Source organism: Mugil cephalus, chromosome 16 (assembly GCF_022458985.1).
Source record: "Mugil cephalus isolate CIBA_MC_2020 chromosome 16, CIBA_Mcephalus_1.1, whole genome shotgun sequence".
In the NCBI taxonomy this organism is placed as follows: Eukaryota; Metazoa; Chordata; class Actinopteri; order Mugiliformes; family Mugilidae; genus Mugil; species Mugil cephalus.
The window spans coordinates 966,822-986,780 of NC_061785.1; the positions used below are offsets into that span (position 1 = coordinate 966,822).

The following is a 19,959-nucleotide window of genomic DNA, read 5'->3' on the forward strand; positions in this document are numbered from 1 at the left end:
CTAAGGAATAAATTGGACGAACTTCAGGCTAATGTGAGCCGTCTGCTTAGTACAGGAATGCGTCCATTCTGGCATTTACTGGGACTTGGATTAATCATGGCGACGACAACAAAGCGCTGCACATCGATGTAGTCGAGCGCAATAGTGACGTCACCAGTAAATAACATGGCGGTGGTGTGTGTTTCTATATCAACCCCCGGTGGTGCTCCGCTGTCCACGTCAGAGAGAAGCTGTGCACCCTAGATATTGAGCTCCTGGCTCTGTCTCTTCATCCTTTTTACCTTCCCAGAGAGTTCCCTCAACTCTTCTTTGTCCTGGTTTACATACACCCCAAAGCTAACTCCACCTCAGCAACTGATCTCATCAAGAGCTCCCTGGACAAATTTGAACACTTATCCCCTGACTTGTCTAGTTTAGTTATATATTGAATATTTATCTTTTGGACTGACGGGAGAGCTGTACCTCTTTTCGTTCGTTACCATTTCGTTGTGCAAAGTATATTGTTATATGCTACTGTTCAATGACAATAAAGACTCTACTCTAATCTAATCATCAGTGATGAATGGCATGCCTGCAAAGGGCAACTTGCCCAGTATGGGTATGATCTTTGAACTTTCTTGACTGAGAGACTGGTGCTCATACTCATCATATTGAGATCTTAAGATGATAGAGTGGCATCACTGGTTGGTGTGTTGGGCAGACTTTTCCGTGATGTGAAAAAACAAGTAAAGTAAAAATAAAATCTGACTCTCTACAATGTCTGCTGGCTGCTATGCATCTATGTCATGTCAGACTCATTAAAGCACTTATGTTCTCTCCTGAGCAGGTCCAGAGCTTGTGTTTTACAAACTGTAACTTTGGATAAACATCACAACAAAATGTTTTGTGTTGAAATACATGAAGGAAACACTATCTCTTGACTTGTCTGTTTTTGTTAAGGTATTTATATCATCTGACAGTGTAATTACACTTAATGACATTTAATGAAACATTCGAATCATTCCACTTTACTTGAATTCAAAGAAAACAGTTATGACACTGTTATAAACTGGTTTGACTATGTAATTACACTTAATGACATCTTAATGAAAAGGACAACATTTATGACAATTGTATTGGTCTTGTGACAGCGTCAAAACCATCCATATATGACAGTGTAATGTCACGCTGAGGTATCAAGTTAAAGGTTTTCTTAAGTTTGACAGGTAGGTCTGCTATGACTTGACATAACAAGGACATCTCAAACAATGTCACCTTTGCATCAAAAGCCCTAACCCATGACTTAACAAATGACACTTAATGACAACTGTCATAAGTACTCATTAATGTTTATGACAGGAGTCACGTCATGGTTATGACAATGTTATGTCAGTGTTATGAACACCCATTCAAGTAGAGTGTTACCATATTTTTTTTCTAATATTTTGGAGAATTGTTCCTTGATGTTGTTGAAATTTGCATAAACGTTTCTGCTTTTGAGATGAATAATTGGCCCCTTGGTTTAATGTTCTGGTTGCACTGTTCTTCATAATAGTAATAGTAGTTACTGTTGATGCCTTCATTCATGTCAGTCAGAGCAGCTTCACTTCTTCATTGGTTTTTAACGTGACAACAGTTTCACTGAGATAAATCTTTAACATCTTCGCATCAATCTGCCTTCGACTTTCATACATATCTTTAAATCTGACAGATGTCGTAATTATTTATTGGTTAAGACTGAACTGAGTTTCATTAAGATTAATGATTAAAAACCAAAGGTTGATTAATAACGATGATGAACATTGATTGATATAAAGGTGGAGTAGAGACCAGAGTTCATTAATGTCTCATGTCCATTCAGACACAGGAGACACAGCACACAGTAAAACACAGCTTAACAAATAATATTCACTTCCATCAGTCCAGGATTATCCAGATAGACGTTAGCATCAAAATCCACATGTTAGGAGATTATTTCACTACTTCTAAGATAAAACATATTCTGACATGAAACCACAGTCAGTGATTCATCTGTGAACCACAGAGAATCCACCATCAACATTTAAACCAGAGTTGAAGCTGCTGTCACTTTAAAGACTCTCCTTCCTTCCTACAGAGAACACAGAGACACTGAGGAACCAGGCCCCACTGCAAATCCAGGAGAGAGAGGTTGAGTGAATGTGGTGTTGAAGGTGTGGAGGTGGATCAGTTTGTTAGAGGAGACTCTGTAGAAGGACAGAGTTCCAGCAGGACAGTCCACATACACTGAGACTCTGTGAGAGACAGAGGACGAGGGGACGGATGCTTCTCTGTTATTGTGCCAGACATGGTAACCACCACTATCCGAGCAGCTCAGACTCCAGGACTGATCATTCCATCCAAACACACAGTCATTCATGTCTCCTCTCCTACTGATTCCTCTGTAACTCACTGATATATCAACATTTCCTCTCCACTCAACCTCCCAGTAACATCGACCAGTCACAACATTTCTACACAGCAGCTGAGGCCAGTAGTTAAATCTGTCTAGATGATCAGGATATGGCTGCTCCTCCTCCACACATGTCACCTTCCTGTTGTTGTCAGACAGTTTGAGTTTTCTACTGACTGAGATTGTGTCGACTTCAAGCTGACAGAAATCTGATGGAGAGAAAAAGGCACAACACAGCTGCAGTTTATCATGTGACACATCTGATGGATTTATTCTTTCTTTACTCACTGATCTGTTGTTCATTCATAGAAAGTTTAATGGTGATACTTTAGATCAGGATTCTCTTGTCAGTGATGATTAAATGAATAAATATCACAACTATCACCTTTGATTTTAAACTGACAGTTTGTCATCATTAGTCAAACTTACACTTCCTCACATCAGGTTTTAACCACTGCTCTCCACCATGGTCCATCCTGGAGGAACAAACATACAATGATTTTCATCCAACATCAGTCCCTGAAATATATATTTTTGTATTTTTTTTTTCAGCCATCCATTCAACAATAGTTGATGGTCACTGTTCAGTTCAATTCAATCTGGATGAGAGTGAAGGAGGGACAGTGGAGAGTTTTGTGTCGGTGGGGGTGGACGAGTCTCCTCCATCGCATCCCTCGTACTTGGAAGAAGGTCGAGAATTCCAGTATTTTGAGGAAGATGAGCATGAGGAAGTTGAGGCAGGGGCTCTAGGTGTACAGCCACACATGTTAGAGCCCTTGCCTCATGGCGGCCCAGCAGCAGCCAGAGTTGTGGAAGATGATGTTCATCCCCGTGACCACTGGGATGTTGGACAGGTACGAGTGGACAACTGGAGGAGGACATACCTGAGAGTGTCCAGTCTCCAGAGTGGATCCTCCAGTCCAGCAGACAGCAGCTTCACTCCCTTGTCTCCTGGATGGTTGTAGCTCAGGTCCAGCTCTCTCAGATGGGAGGGGTTGGAGCTCAGAGCTGAGGCCAGAGAAGAACATCCTTCCTCTGTGATCAGACAACCTGACAGACTGGAGATAGAAACATATCAGAAACTCAAGAAGAAGAAGGAAAATCCTCCACATCTTGAACTTGTGCACCAACATGAACCTAAATCAGGATTTACTGATGAACAAGCAGCTGTATCTTGACCTGAGAGTTTCCAGTTTACAGTGAGGACTCTCCAGTCCAGCAGACAGCAGCTTCACTCCTGAATCCTGCAGGTTGTTGTTACTCAGGTCCAGCTCTCTCAGACTGGAGGACTGGGCGCTGAGAACTGAGGACAGAGCTTCACAGCTTCTCTCTGAGAGGTTACAGCTGCTCAGCCTGAAACATTCAAGGTTCATGCTTAAGAATATTGATCTTAACATTAAATGTGTATCATGTCAACATTCCTTTTTCAGAGTTACCATCTACAACTACTAAAACACTTCCAGAAAATGGATTCTCCTAAAATCTCTGTGACATTAAAAGGATAAAAATTGTCCGTTCCCCTGAAATGACTTTGATTCTATTGTATTAAAATATTGTTCTGATTCACAAGTGAAGAATGTGAGAACTTCTCTTCAACAGTGAAACCCAGCTAAATGATCCATGAGGCCAGAGGAAACAGATCAGTTGGTCAAACTCCAAGCGTGACTTGAATGAATAAAGTCTTGGATAACTTGTAGTTTTCTACTTGTAAACTCAGACAAACCAAAGTTATTGTGTTTAGTCCTCAACTCCTCAGAGACTCTCTATCTTCAGGTGATCCACAACCATCCTGTAGTTATGTTGCTATAGGTCTAGGCTGCTGGGGGACTTCCCATGATGCACCAGGGCCATATCCTCTCACATCTTCTTCGTGTTTCTGACCTGTGGAACTACATACAACTTATCCATGGTCCTGGTCTCATCAACCTGTCCAGTCTTCATGACCTGCAGTCATCCACTCCTACTTGAATGCTTCATCCTCCAACCTGCCTATGATTCTATTATTCAAACATTATAGCAGCTAATTCACCTGTGATGGAACAACTGTCACTAAGAGTTGAATGTCCCTATGCTGCTGTTTATCCTCATAAGAGAAACTTTATGAGGTCACTGTTTACCCAACAAATGTTTCTACACTAATTATTTTCAATGGTTCCTCTATTGGCAGCTCCACTTTATTCAATAACAATGACTCACGTGACATCAATCACATATATCTTGTTCTCTTGTTTGTATCATGTTGATGCTTCATCAGATGTTTGTATTATCTTGTTCCTCCTCTCAATCTTTAGACAAATTGGATGCAACATTAATGTGAATATATGAATTACAAGGTTCATACCAACCTGAGAGTGTCCAGTCTCCAGAGTGGATCCTCCAGTCCAGCAGACAGCAGCTTCACTCCCTTGTCTCCTGGATGGTTGTAGCTCAGGTCCAGCTCTCTCAGATGGGAGGGGTTGGAGCTCAGAGCTGAGGACAGAGAAGAACATCCTTCCTCTGTGATCAGACAACCTGACAGACTGGAGATAGAAAAATGTCAGAAACTCAAGAAGAAAAAGGAAAATCCTCCACATGTTGAACTTGTACCAACATGAACCTAAATCAGGATTTAACTGATCAACAAGCAGCTGTATCCTGACCTGAGAGTTTCCAGTTTACAGTGAGGACTTTCCAGTCCAGCAGACAGCAACTTCACTCCTGAATCCTGCAGGTTGTTGTTACTCAGGTCCAGCTCTCTCAGACTGGAGGACTGGGAGCTGAGAACTGAGGACAGAGCTTCACAGCTTCTCTCCGAGAGCTTACAGCTGCTCAGTCTGAAGAAGAATCAACATCAAATGTTCTATTTGTCATTTACTAAATGAATCATTTCAAATAGTTCCTAAATCCACCTACAGAGCTTTGTTGGAGGCTTTGACCACTGGCAGCAGCCTCAGAAGAGCCTCCTCTGAAGCAGAGTATTTCTTCAGGTCAATCTCATCCAGATCTTCTCCTGATGACAGTAAGATGAAGCCCAGAGCTGACCACTGAGCAGGAGATAGTTTATCCGTGGAGAGACGTCCTGATCTCAGGGACTGTTGGATCTCCTCCACTAGAGAACCATCATTCAGCTCATTCAGACAGTGGAACAGATTGATGCTTCTCTCTGCAGACACATTCTCACTGATCTTCTCCTTGATGTACTGGACTGTTTTCTGATTGGTCTGTGATCTACTTCCTGTCTGTGTCAGCAGGCCTCGTAGGAGAGTCTGATTGGTCTGCAGTGAAAGACCCAGGAGGAAGCGAAGGAACAAGTCCAGGTGTCCATTTGGACTCTGTAAGGCCTTGTCCACAGCACTCTGATGAAGATGTGTTAGTTTTTTAAATATTTTAGACCACAGAGATGTAGTTTGTTGTTCTTCCATCAGGTTGACTCCAGAGTTGATGAAGGTCAGATGGACATGAAGAGCAGCCAGAAACTCCTGAACGCTCAGATGGACGAAGCAGAACACCTTGTCCTGTACAGGCCTCTCTCCTCTTTAAAGATCTGTGTGAACACTCCTGAGTACACTGAGGCTGCTCTGATATCGATGCCACACTCTGTCAGGTCTGATTCATAGAAGATCAGGTTTCCTTTCAGCAGCTGATCAAAAGCCAGTTTTCCCAGAGACTCAATCATCTTCCTGCTCTCTGGACTCCAGTGTGGATCCGCCTCAGCTCCTCCATCATACTTGACCTTCTTGACTTTGGCCTGAACCACCAGGAAGTGGATGTACATCTCAGTCAGGGTCTTGGGCAGCTCTCCTCCCTCTCTGGTTTCCAACACATCCTCCAGAACTGTAGCAGTGATCCAGCAGAAGACTGGGATGTGACACATGATGTGGAGGCTTCGTGATGTCTTGATGTGGGAGATGATCCTGCCGGCCTGCTCCTCATCTCTGAACCTCTTCCTGAAAGTACTCCTCCTTCTGGGGGTCAGTGAACCCTCTGACCTCTGTCACCATGTCAACACACTCAGAGGGATCTGATTGGCTGCTGCAGGTCGTGTGGTTATCCAGAGGCGAGCAGAGGGAAGCAGGTTCCCCTGATGAGGTTTGTCAGCAGCACATCCACTGAGGTGGACTCTGTAACATCAGTCAGGATCTCAGTCTTGTGGAAGTCCAGAGGAAGTCGACACTCATCCAGACCGTCAAAGATGAACACAACCTGGAAGTCTTCAAGCTGCAGATTCCTGCTTCTTTGGTTTCAGTGAAGAAGTGATGAACAAGTTCCACCAAGCTGAACTTTCTGTCTTTCACCACATTCAGCTCTCTGAAAGTCAATGGAAATATGACGAGGATGTCCTGGTTGGCTTTGTCTTCAGCCCAGTCCAGAGTGAACTTCTGTGTTAAGACTGTTTTCCCAATGCCAGCCACTCCCTTTGTCATCACTCTTCTGATTGGTCCATGTCTTTCAGGTGAGGCTTTAAAGAGGTCTTCTTGTCTGATGCTTGTTTCTGGTCTGTGTGGTTTCCTGGATGCTGTTTCAATCTGTCTGACCTCATGTTCATTATTGACCTCTGCAGTCCCTCCCTCTGTGATGTAGAGCTCTGTGTAGATCTCATTCAGAAGGGTTGAGTTTCCAGCTTTAGCAATCCCCTCAAACACACACTGGAACTTCTCCTTCAGACTAGATTTAACTTTACGTCCACACTCTGCAGCACCAGTTCCTGAACAAACAAGAAATGTAATTAGTCAGTGAACTCATTCATTTTTCATTCTGTTTTCAGTCCAGTGGAATTCATAGATCTGATTCAGATGTTTGCATCATATTAACATCAGAGTGTAGAAATGTAAACTTGTCCCATGTTTCCTCCATTTCCTCTTTCCATCCAGTTAAAGCAGTTAAATCCTCTTACTGCTCTGCAGACAGTCAGCCAGCTCCTCCTGCTTCATTCTCCTCAGGAAGTTCACTGTCATCTTCACCAATAAATCTCTGCTGCTCCTGCTCTGCACTTCATCCTCATCCTCCAACACCTCCTCATCCTCCCTCTGACTCTCTGAGCATTCTGGGTAATCTGGACTCACAACCTTCTGGATCTTCTTCAGCTCCTTCTTCATAAAACTGACCATGTTCTCCTCCAGCAGCTGGAACAGAATAATAATCTCCAGTCACGTTGATGTGAAAGGCTGCTTGTGATCAGCATGCAACATGAAAACTTCTCCAAGCAGAATGGTAGTTTGTGCTTGTTGAGGTTAGCAGTAGCAGCTGTGACTGAACATTTCCTCACCATGAATATGGAGTCCAGGTCTTTGTGATGCTGCTGCTCAAAACTGATGACTGGAAACCACTGAGATCTGCTGCTGAAGTCTGTGGAGAAACATCTTTCATTCAAACTCACTTCTTTAACAAACACACTTTGGTGATGATCATCATTTTATTGATGCCACAAACACAAGATGAGAACAACAAACGCTGCTCTGATGACTGAATGTGGTGTTTAACAGAGGAAACTAAGCTACAGATAAACTCTGGACTAAAACAAGACAGACTAATCAACACAACTGAATAATGATGAATAGATCTGTGTTCATTCTGACCCTGGATCAGCTGACTTCTGTCCATATTTGAAGTTAATAAGTCTTTCCATAGACCCATAGTCACTCTTCATGGACACAGTTGTGATTCCAGAGGGATCTGGTCTTTGCTGATGGATCCTGTTAAAACACAACCTGGATTAACATTCTGAGTAAATTCTTTCTGGATTCTTCAGTTTTAATGTTAAATGTTTTGATGTGAAGCGCTTTGTTTGTTCAGATAAATGCTGTTTGTCTTACCCCGGATCATCAGACTGGTGTCCATCTTTGAAGTTATAAGGTTGAATCATAGATCGGTCACTCTTCATGGACACACAGCTGTGTTCAGGAGAATCATGTTTCTGTCGAAGGATCCTCCTCCAAACACAGGATATAATATGTAAATACAATGTTTAATGTTGAATTCAAATAACAGGACAAGCTTCAGGAAACATGAATGAATATTTTCCAGCTCTAGATACTGTTCATAGTGTCTGCTGAGGACCAGGTTTTGGATGAGGAGATTAGTTTCCAGTATGTAGTCTATTCCAGGGATTCTTTCAAGAAAGAAGACATGATTTTTAAGAATGGAACCAAGTCCACCCTTCACAGAACAAATGAGTTGACACAGGAGGATGATAGAAACACCATCTGATGGATGAGTGTGTCTTTATGTCTCCTGCTGCTAGAATGTGTTCAATACTTGATGAAGCATCAGTTTAGATTTCTTACCCTGGATCAGCAGACTGCTGTCCATGTTTGGAGTCAACAGGTGGAGCCTTAGACCGCTCAGTCTCCATTGGACACAGCTGGATACAGGAGAGTCTTTGGTCTTCCTTTAAACACAGACACACATTTTAACAAGCTGACATGTTCCTTAGAAACAGCTCTGAACCAGTCATCACATGCTACATTATAAAGGCTTTCTATGAGACAACAATCAATCCTGGAAATGGAAGAATCATTTCTGTCAGTCACATCCTTCAATAGTGATGCTGTGGGGCTGCTTCTCAGCATCATGCTATGGAGACTGGTCAGAAGTGAAGGAAGGATGAATTCAGCCAAATACAGAGATGTCCTTGAAGAAACCTGAAACTGGGACCATGGTTCACCTTTCAGCTCCACAATGAGCCCAAACAAAGAGACAAGACAACACTGGAGTGTCTTCACACTCTACACTGACACTTAGACACTCAGAGCCAAACTGGAAGAGACCATTAGAACCATTTAAGATGAAACCTACAACACAGTAAAGTCTTCAGATAGTGAAGGCCTCTCAATACTTTCTACTATGTTATATTTTAAAATGGTGGAAGTTTGGAATCTGTGCATCCATGACATACACTGTTACCCAGAAAGTTGAAATAAAATTTTTTTTTGTTTCTGTTTTTTTTTTGTACCTCTCCTCAATAAATGATTGTGACAATGTGATTTGTATAAACAGGAATAAAAAGATAAATGTGTCTGAAAAACAATATGATTCCATCTTCATGGGCAACAATGCATTTAAGACAGCGCTCAAAGTTAGTGTTATGATGTTAAAGCGTTATAAATTTTAACAATGTGTTTCATTCATATGTGTTGTTCAGTGTCTTAAATCTGTTACAATAGAAAATAGTTCAAATTCTAAAATCCCCTTCACTGGGTCAAGATACTGCATTTAAAATACAATATTTTATTTTATTAAATCAGTGTATTAATAGTTATAATTGTTAAATTGTAAATTTATATTTTACATTTTTAGTTTTTCTGATACTATATCATTGAATAATAAAAATAGTTAAACTTTGCGTGAAATCAAATATTTGTTGTAATGTCTACATCCAAATTATCAATAGAAGACCAGAAAGTGTTGTATTGATTTAATAGTTGGGTCTTTAAATATGTTTCTATATCTGACGTACTGACTGTCTCTCTGACTCATGAATCTCTGTGTTGTTAGATCGACATGTTGAACATGAGGAAATGACAGAAACTAAAATGCAGCCGAGTTTGATCCAAGTTGTCAGATCAGTTCTGACGATCCCTGCATATTTTAACCGTCATATGGACTCAGACTATAATTACTTCACCTTAGAGCCACCAGGATTCAGTTTAATGCAATTCAACTAAACTTTGCTTGTACAGAGTCACTATTAGTATAAAAGTTTAGTGATTGTACAGAATGTTCATGAAGTTACTGGGATAAACAAAAGCATAAAGGAATAAAACTATGAGTGAACAGTGGTTCTATAGAGGTGAGTTAGCTGCTATAACACATGAATATATGAGGTATTATGAGCAGATACAACATGATCAGAGTGATCCAGTTAAATATTTCCAGGTTTCTCACCTCAGGTCGACTTCCAGACACTTTCCAGATTCATGTGTTGAGAAGAAGCTGCTCATTGTCTCTGCTTGGTCCTGGAGTCTGAGTGATTTGATCTGAAGATGCTGTCACAGATTCATAACTTCTAAAAACAAGGAGTCATTAAAACCAGTCTAACCTGTCAGAGACTGTTTCCTGATTCCTTCCTCTTACCTGCCTCAGCTGATTGGATGATTCATGTGTTGGAGGAGTGGATGTGGAGTTTGTGAATCTGATAAAGGCTTCAGGGTTTGGACTGTTAGTGTCAGACTTTCCTCAACTACAGTTAAACTCAAACTCTTCCTCAAAGGATGATGTTCTTTATCAACAATGTGTGTTTGTACTCAGCATTACTGACGTTGTGGGGACATTAAACTAGTCCCTGTTTTAAGGGGACAAAACATTTCCATAAACTGTGTCCAGCATTACTTCAACAAAGCTGTGAAAATCAGATCACATGTTCATCTAAGGCACAGGTGTCAAACATATGGCCTGGGGGCCAAAAAATGGCCCAGCAGAGAGTCTAATCTGGCCCCAGGAATTAATTCACAAAGTGTGAATATTACATAGAAGATGGCAAATTTTCATAGAAAATAACTTCTATCTCTGATTTTTCTACTGTTTTATTCAGAGGAATGGACAGAACACAACACCAGGACTAAACAGCAGACAGACATGAGCCCAGATTACACTTATTTTTCTGAAGAAATTACATCTTTTAAAAATGATATTTTAATAAATGTAATCATTCTCGTGATTAACTTGTTCTTATTTGCACTAAAACAAATGGAGAAAGTCTGGAGTTGTTGTTACTTGGGTTGTTATTCTGTTATATTACTGGTCCAGCCCAGTTTAGACCAAATTGGGCTGAATGTTACCCCCAAATTAAAATGAGTTTGACATCTCTGATCTAAGGCATCTGTTGGTGAATCTAAGTGAAAGCTGCCTTTGCCGTTTCCTCTGCAACATGGTTTGGAACCTGCCTCCACCTCAGAGCAACAACATGTGACACTGTGATATTAAGCATTTAGTGATATTTAGAATTTAGTTGGAGCTTTTGTGGTTTGTCAGTAAGTTTTACTGAATAGAATAGAACAGAATAGAATAGAATAGAATAGAATAGAATAGAATAGAATAGAATAGAATAGAATAGAATAGACTTTATTTTCATTGTACGTGTTATAGTGGAGCTGATTGATTCGATGCAATGCAAGACAAAACAACTTGAATGTTTGCATTCATTTTAATTTTAAGCATATACTGTATGGAGGACCAATGTTAGGTTCATTCATAAGACATGATTCATGATTATTTGCATATAGGAAAACTTTAATCAACAGAAATTAATGAATATATTTAAAATGAAAACAGCCCAAATACAAAAAAGATTTTAAAAAAATATGTGTATATATATATATATACACACACACGATAGAATCAACCTTGACATTAGAAATCTGTAAATCAAACAAACAAATAAACAAATCAGACGATAAATCTATGGTAAAATAACCAAAATGTTCTAATCAGTTAAAGAGTCTGTGATGAAATAATAACACAAGTGATTTGTAACCACACACCAGTTAAAATGTCAAATAAACTGCGGGGAACAATGAACTTCCCAAACTGAAGAAGAATGTAAAATGCACTGAAGACTGAACCCTGACTCAGTGTTAAGAAGATGCTCTGGTTATATCGGTTATGAGTCATTTATTGCATTCATTAGCATATTAGTGACTGGTCCACATCTATTTCCCTGCACAAAGCTGAACAATTCATGCTGCTCTGTAAAGTTATTCATGCTGCTTTGTTGCCATTTTTATTTAGATATCTACTTAACCTATGAACCAGATCTCCAAAGCACTTCTCATGATGCTCCTATTCACTCTTTACTAGTATCTATATATTATAGTTACTACGGGTAACACGGGTGTGTTTTATATATGTTTTATATATATATATACACACTGTTTCTGCAGTTTTCTGCTATGATTTTTGTAAATGTAAAGTGTCTTTGAGTACCTTTTAAAAGCGCTCTATGAATAAAAGTTATCATCATGTATTATCATTAACAATTTCATGTCATCACATGCTTCTGTATGGTTGCGAATGAGAAATAAAAATCCTTGAATCCTAATAAAGTGGAACATCTTTACAGCATCTGTTCTTTAAGAGAAGGCTGTGAGAAATTTACATTTACAGACACAAGGATATGTGGCTGTTTTTTGTCCACAGCTTCATGGCTACATAAACCGGCTCAGTGAATGTGGTGTTGAAGGTGTGAATGTGACTCAGTGTGTTATATGAGACTATGTAGTAGGACAGAGTTCCTGCAGGCCAGTCCAGAAACACACCCAGGCGTCTGAAGCCAGAGGGAGCAGGGTACTTTATGACCTCTCCATCATGCTCTGCATAGAAAACAGGGCCTGGTTCCCTCTTGTGGCCCAAACTCCAGGACATGGCATTCCACCCAATTCCAGTCAAGCGGCCACCTCCTTTCCTCTGTAGTTTTCCATAGCAAACACCAACAGCAGCATCTCTACCTTTATCTGTACTCATCTCTACCTCCCAGTAACAGCGCCCAGTCAAAGCCTCTCTGCACAGAACCTGAACCAAATGATCAAATCTCTGAGGGAGGTCTGGATACAGCTGCTCTTCTCCATGTGTTGCCTTCTTGTTTCCTTCAGACAGAGTCAAGTAGCGGTTTGCTGTTTCTGGATCCATGTGGAGATCACAGGAGTCTGGTGGAGAGAACGAGACCTGATCATGATGACAAATCACAACCTTCATTCTTAAACAACTCAAACTGTTCACAATTTCTTTTAAGTGTTTTTCTATAAATAAAACACCAGATTTTTTTTAGCTGAACTTAGTGAACGACTACAGTTAAAACAGAAAAGAGAACAAATATAAGAAAACTGACTTACACCAGATCAAATATCCTCTGCCTGTTACATTTTTCACATCTTTGACATCAGGACCTGAGAAATCATCAGTGACCAGGATCATGCCTTCGTAGTGGTAGATGCTCGCTCCTTTATATTTCTCATTTGAACTTGCTGCCACAAGGAAACCAGATTTGCTGCTGTTCTTCTGAGCGTTGGCAAGATCATTTATGATTTGGGCTTTTTCTCTCATTTGTGTTATCACTCCATCTGAGGAGAACCATTTGTCCTGGGTAGGAGTGTCATCCCCGCTATCTCGTACTTTCAGTGGATCCAGGTTGTCTGACATTTCCTGGAGGAACGGATCTGTAGTTTCCAGGGAGGTGAACACAAAGCAAAGAACATACTTTACATTTAGATCAAGAACCTCTCTCTCCAGCTCTGACTGGTTGGCAACAACCTTTATTCCTTCCATCTTCTTAAAACAGGAGGCTATGACGATGACTTCTCTCTCTTTTAGAAAATCATCCACTCTGTTAATTTTCATGACTGAATGGTGACTTATCTCGGTCATCAAAGACTTTTCTAACTCCTTCTCATCTTCTTTACCAGCCCTGATGGCAGCGAGTTTGTTCTTCATGATGTCTTGGAGAGCAGCTACATAGTAATCACACAGGGTTTGGAAACGGCTCAACTTTTCATGAATCTGTGGGAAATATCGAGCAACTGCATCTGCCAGAAGGTCGTTGCAGATCATCTTCATGTGGTGCAGATCTTCCAGAGCATCGTGAGCCTTTCTTACAAGGCCAATGCTGATCTCAGATATCACCTCAGCAGCTTCTGAATGGAAGATCTTCAGTGGTGTCATCCAAACCTTTAGTGGAACAACATGTTCTTTATTCTCTCCTAGTAGATGTGGAAGTTGTTTGTATGTGTTCACAGCGTCTTTGAATGTTGCAGGGTTGGTATCAAGAATGAAGTCTCCATAGAATTTGCAGGTAAATTTGTCAGTCAAAGCTTTTTCTTGGTCATTCAGCTTCAACGAAGCGTCTCCTTCTATGTTTAACGAGGGGATCTTCTTTATTACAGCTTTCATGTTCCCCTGAATGTCCTGAACGCTGCTAGCATCTAACTTCTCACTGTCAAACACAAAGAAAGCATTGGCCCCGTAAAGGATGCCGGTGACCATATGTGTTGCTGAATTTATCACAGCATTGTCTATTTGTTTGGTGTTTTTGGCTTCAGAAGGAGTCACCAACAGCTGTTTGAATCTGGTGGTAACTTTGTACTGACACGTGACTCTGCTCTGATTCTTGTGTTTCTTCCTATCATTCATATATTTGGCAGATCCTCCAACTTCAATCAGTCCACTCAGAAAACTGGCCTTCAGGGAAGCACTGACATCCAGCAGAGAAGACTTATCATCAGTGGAATCAGATGAACTGATCTTAAACTCTGAGCTTGGTTGGGCAGTGTCTTTTATCTTGTCTTTCAGAGTTTCATCATCCCACAACGTGATGCCTTGAAAACAAAAAGAAATTTAGTTTTACTTATTCAGTCATTTATGTTGTGTCTTATATAATATTCTTCTTATACAGGCTCAACTAATTTCCACATATATACTGAATCATTCAGTTTAGTTACTAATCAGAATACAGAATATTGGTGTTAAAGCTATTGTTCATGAGATTGTTGTAGACTGCTCTCTTACACACCACCATTTTCTATTTAATTTGTTTGATGAAGAGAGGTAGCGAATTAATAGAATCAAGTTTTCCATAGTCTTACAGTCATCCTTTTGCTCTGTGCTGCTTCATCTCCATCTCTGCAGTTACTTTACTCTTCAGCTCTGACATTCACTTCACCTCAGTATCCAAGTCATATGGCTACAGGCCTGATGATATGACCACAAAATCGATCATCCAGCTTTGGCCCAACACGTTCTTGTACCAAGTGAATGTACAAGCCACTGTATGCTTGAAAGGGGTGTTTGATACAGACAATCTGTGGCTAGTACAGAAGTCCAACAACATAACTTCTTCATATGGACCCACTGTCTGCAGGAAAAGGCATTGGGGTCGGGTGCTGTGTGAGTTGGGCACCAGGCAAATGACTTAGTCATGCTGACCTCTGGCAGTGAAAATCTTTTTATTATTACTATTTAGAAAGGCTACTGTAATGTCGTATGTGCATGTATCTGCTTGGCTTCTTTTGCAGGCTCGTAGTTGGTGTAGTTTGCTGCAGCTCATCTTTTAACAAGAACACATTTGCCGAGTCCTGGCCTCTTTTCGTTGGCTTTCAGTATGATTTAGGATTGATTTCAAGATATTAGTGTTGAATGGTCTAGCTCCTACATATCTCTCTGCTCTCCTACAATCACACCTCCTGTTCAGGCCCCTCAGGTCTGATGACCACTGTCTTCTGGTTGAGGCTCGGGGAGATCATCCTTTGCAACTGCAGCCATAAACTTAGGAACAGTTTAGCTCTGCACATGTTTGACTGGCTCAGTCTTTGTTTTGGTGTTGACTGCTGCAACTTCTCTGGTTTTTAGAACACACTGGTGTGGGCGATAAAATTCTGGGTTTGATGTGAAAGGGGCTTTATAATTCATACAGTGTCCTATATTAAGCTTTGGACAAAGACCCTGTGCTCTGCAGTTTTCAGTTCTGGGTATTTATATTATTGAGGTGTTTATAAAGAGAAAAATTTCAACACTTTTTAATAATCATTAAACGTTCCAGCAGCACTTTTTGCACATTGACTGTAAAGTACAAGTGTTCATCAATCACATTTTACCTGGGAGGAGTTCATCTTTCTGGGCGTTGTAGAGCATCCCTAAGGTGAAAGGTCGACCCAGAGCAGCCACCTCCACAACTTCTGAGGCCATGTCTCCTAAATGAATGAAAATATCAAAATACATGTGTCTGAACTCCACAGCACAGGATTATATATTTACAAGCCAAGGAGGAAAACATCTATAGCGAACTTCACAGGACACTTTAATAAAAGAAAGACATTTCAATTCAATTCAATTTTTTTATATAGAGCCAATAACAATACAAATTGTCTCAAGACGCTTTACAAAAACCAGTCTGCAACCTCCAGAGCAGCCTGAGGGCGACAGTGGCAGGAAAAACTCCCTTTTAACAGGAAGAAGCCTTGAGCAGAACCCAGCTCATATGGAGGAACCATCTGCTGAAAGGCTAGGCTTTGAATCAATTGGAGACTTTTAAAAGAGCTATTTGGACAGTAATGAGTTTCAATAATGCAGCCTGGAAGAAACAAATGCATGAACTGTTTTTTCTGCATCAGAAAATAGAAAATTACAGGTCATCCAAGCCTTTATGTCTTTAAGGCGCTTGGACTTTAACCAGCTGATTAGTTTCATCTGGTTTCATGGATAAATATAACTGGGTATCCGCGTTTGATTTTATTATTTTTTTTTTTAACGAAGCTCCGGTATCGATGCTGTAAACTGGCGAGGATCCAATGTTTTTATTAAGGCGTGGTTGCCGTGCTGAGGCATCGGGTCGGTGCGTTCAGGATATGAATAATACATGTCCGTTCAAGGAGCGGCCGCTGCTCAAAGTTCTGAGTCAGATCTGTGCGCTATAAACAATCTAAACGCATGAACATGTAATACACCAAAATGACGGGGAGAAACTCATCTAAAAGCCTCTATCAGGCATTAAACGAAACACAAATAAAACCCCAAGCAAGTGGAGTTGCTTCTACTAACCTCATCACTTCAAGATAGACACACAAAAGCAAAGTGTGATATGAAAGCAGAGATGCTGCTCATCACAAAAGAGTGGCGATTTTTACATACGTGAAATCGTAAAGTATGTCTTACCTTTACCGTTTTGTGATGAATAGTTTTATTCCAGCTCCACAAAGCGCTGCTAATGGCTTCTCCTATGACTCTGCGTCAGTTTGAAATGAATCAGGAAGCTCCCGTTTGTTTAAATGAAGAGGAGGAGGGTTCTAGGTTGGAGCAGAGTTATAGAGTAAAACAGGATTAGGACCAGGCTGTAACCTACAGGGCTGATGAAGCCCTTGCGGAAGCGCAAAAAAATTGCCGCTTGAGGCTGGTTGCAAAAGGGAGCAAATCCCCATAGACCCCCATGTTAAAAAGCCCAACTTTACAGCATAATTAAACATGTTTACAGCCTGGTTCAAAAAAATGTTACTATTCATGACAACTGTACGGGGGTGATTTTTTTTTTCTAACTCATTAGTTTATTTTGTATTAACGTTCAAAATTCTGCATAATTAGGGGGGGTTCCCGCTTTGAGTGACAGGTGCTGCCAGAGGCCTAGCTGCTAGCCTTGGTCCCTCTGCTTGTCCTCACCTGAGCTAATGACAACCTTTCGGCTGAGTTTGAGGTTTTGGTCCATTTGGATCATTTTAAATAAAAAATAATAGTTGTCTGCTTTGCTGCACCTCACACAAGACCTTCCGGGAGGTGAATTTGGAGAATTATTCTTACAGTCAGTGTCAGTGCCCAATATAGCCAGTCCAGTAACGTTAGCTGAAGTTAACTAATTAATTAGCCTTCCAGCTAGGCTCCGCTTTGTTAGCCAGGCTAACAGGAGGGTATCTATCGAACCGCCACCGAAGTCAGAACGTAAATAATAATTAATAATACTTTTAAGTGAAGTGTGTCAATTTGGGAAAAATTAATCCAACATGTAAAGTACGAAACATTAATGTCATGTTCAGGTTGCTTCAGCTCCGCCCTAACCTGACCCCCATATCCATATTTGGATATTATTATTCAAAAGTAATCAATGCAGTACTTTCAATTGTAAACTCCACAGCTCAAAAGCATATCTGACACTAACATACGTGCAATAGTGTAAAAACAGTTAAAAACCGTGTGTGTTGTTTTATTTTGATATTTACCGTGCAATAGCTCACTCTGTCCCATACAAAACAATGACCACTATGACAGCTTGCAGTTTGTTTGGAACTATTGAGGCTTACATGAACCATGTGACAGCCCTAGCGGCGACATCAGAGCGTGTCATAACTTTGTTTTAGAGATCAGTATGGGTGCGACTTCCGGTTTGGTAGCAGAAGAAGCAATTACCGAGTTGCTAATATAACGCTATGGTCGTTATAACGTTTTTTAACAAGTTTTAACTTTAACGTTGCTCAAAATGTCCCTTCGGAGCTCTGGTACCTGTTGTGGCTTGATGAACAGTGTTTTAAACATAAACCCAGAACAAAAAGGGATTGCTCCTGTGTTCAGCGCAACAGTTTCCATCGCCTACCTACAGACGATGAAGCCAGAAGAATGTGGCTGAAGAACTTGAATTTGAAGAGACCCCCGAAAACACTGTTTGTCTGTTTATCCATTTCATTTCATCGTCAAAAAGCCAATGGAGGAAAACCTGTTTCCAGCTTTGTGGCTAGGCTACGACAGAGCACCAGAGAAGAGACGGGTCCTCAAATACTGCCCATTACAAAATGCACTCTGCAGTTCAATCAATTAAAATCTATTTGTAAGTCACAAAGTATCATTACAAAATTATTTTTACCTTCCACAGTATTGCAGTCGCGTGTCTGCAAGATCTCCTCAGCATGAACTTAAGGGTCTTATTAAAGTGCTCAACAAGGCCATCCGTTTGCGGCTGGTAGGGACTGGTCTTCACACCTTTGATTCCCAATAAGCCTCTACCTTGATCTGTGATGATTTCCTTTGGGATTCCAACTCTGGAGAAAAGCTGGATAAAGCAGTTGACGACATGGCGGGCCTTGATCTTCCTCAGTGGAAAAGCTTCAGGATATCTGGTGGCATAGTCATAGACTACCAGTACTTGTGACCTTCACTACTCCTTTCTAGTGGGCCTACAATTTCCATGGCAATATGGGAAAAGGGTGTATCAATGATTGACGTGGTAATGAGTGGCGCACTATCTCCCTTCCTGCCATGACCTGTGAGCTGACACTGTGGACACGACCAACAATATTTTACTGTGTCTGCAACAGAATACTGCTGAGGCCAATAAAATTGGCGAATCATTCTTGAGAATGTTTTTGCCTGACCCAAGTGTCCTGCCTAAGGGATAGAATGGCTAAGGTTAAGGATTGTGGGCCTCAAACTCGAGGGAATATCTAACTGGTCACCAATCTGACTACGGCGATACAGTCCGTCTCCCTTAACCACAAACATTCCTTTCCCCTTTCTGTGACTTGTGTTGACTCCTGCACACATTTAGAAAACAAAGACTTAAGTGTGATGTCTTCCTTCTGTAGTTTAAAAATGTCACTAGGAATGGGAAAAACTTCAGAGTCTGTAGGCTCAGCTATGTCCTCATCCTAGTGCCCTGTACTCTGTGCTGTCGCCTCTGTCTCTTGGTTTTCCTTTCCTTGAGCCATTTTTAGTTCCGAATGCTGGGTGCTTCCTCATTTGCAAATGGCAACTCTTCACCATGAATACAAAACACATCAACAGTTCCTCCACAGAAAATTACATCCTTAGGGAGGCTGTCCTATCTGATTAAATTGTGGTTACTTCCAGAATCTAGGAGAGCTACACAGGGTCTGTCCTCGATTAACCTACTGTAATCTCCTCACGCTGACCTAAGACACTTCCGCTCTCTACCTCACTAAACTGGGAAGAAAAACACATGTAGTTTTTACTAATAGGTTGCTTAGGACACTCCGTAAAATGCCCTTTCTGACCACAGGAATGACAGGCAAAGAAAGCTTTATTTCTTGTCTCAATTTTAGCTGCAGTTGAGGGACCGTGATTGTGTCTTGTATTCTGGGTTCTTTTTT

The 19,959-nt window shown here is 40.9% G+C and overlaps 1 protein-coding gene across 1 annotated transcript; it reads right to left on the reverse strand.

Moving 5' to 3' along the window:
- Positions 1–1,730: 1,730 nt before the first annotated feature.
- On the reverse strand, positions 1,731–19,954 carry LOC125022774. The gene is given in 15 exon segments (XM_047609704.1): positions 1,731–2,619; positions 2,840–2,886; positions 3,295–3,468; positions 3,590–3,763; positions 4,756–4,929; positions 5,050–5,223; positions 5,303–5,909; positions 5,912–6,299; positions 7,656–7,735; positions 8,674–8,777; positions 12,489–13,029; positions 13,216–14,694; positions 15,970–16,065; positions 17,027–17,157; positions 18,717–19,954. Coding segments are annotated over 13 exon segments (4,563 nt in total). The 5' UTR covers positions 16,061–16,065; positions 17,027–17,157; positions 18,717–19,954; the 3' UTR covers positions 1,731–2,089.
- Between the last annotated feature and the right edge of the window lie 5 nt (positions 19,955–19,959).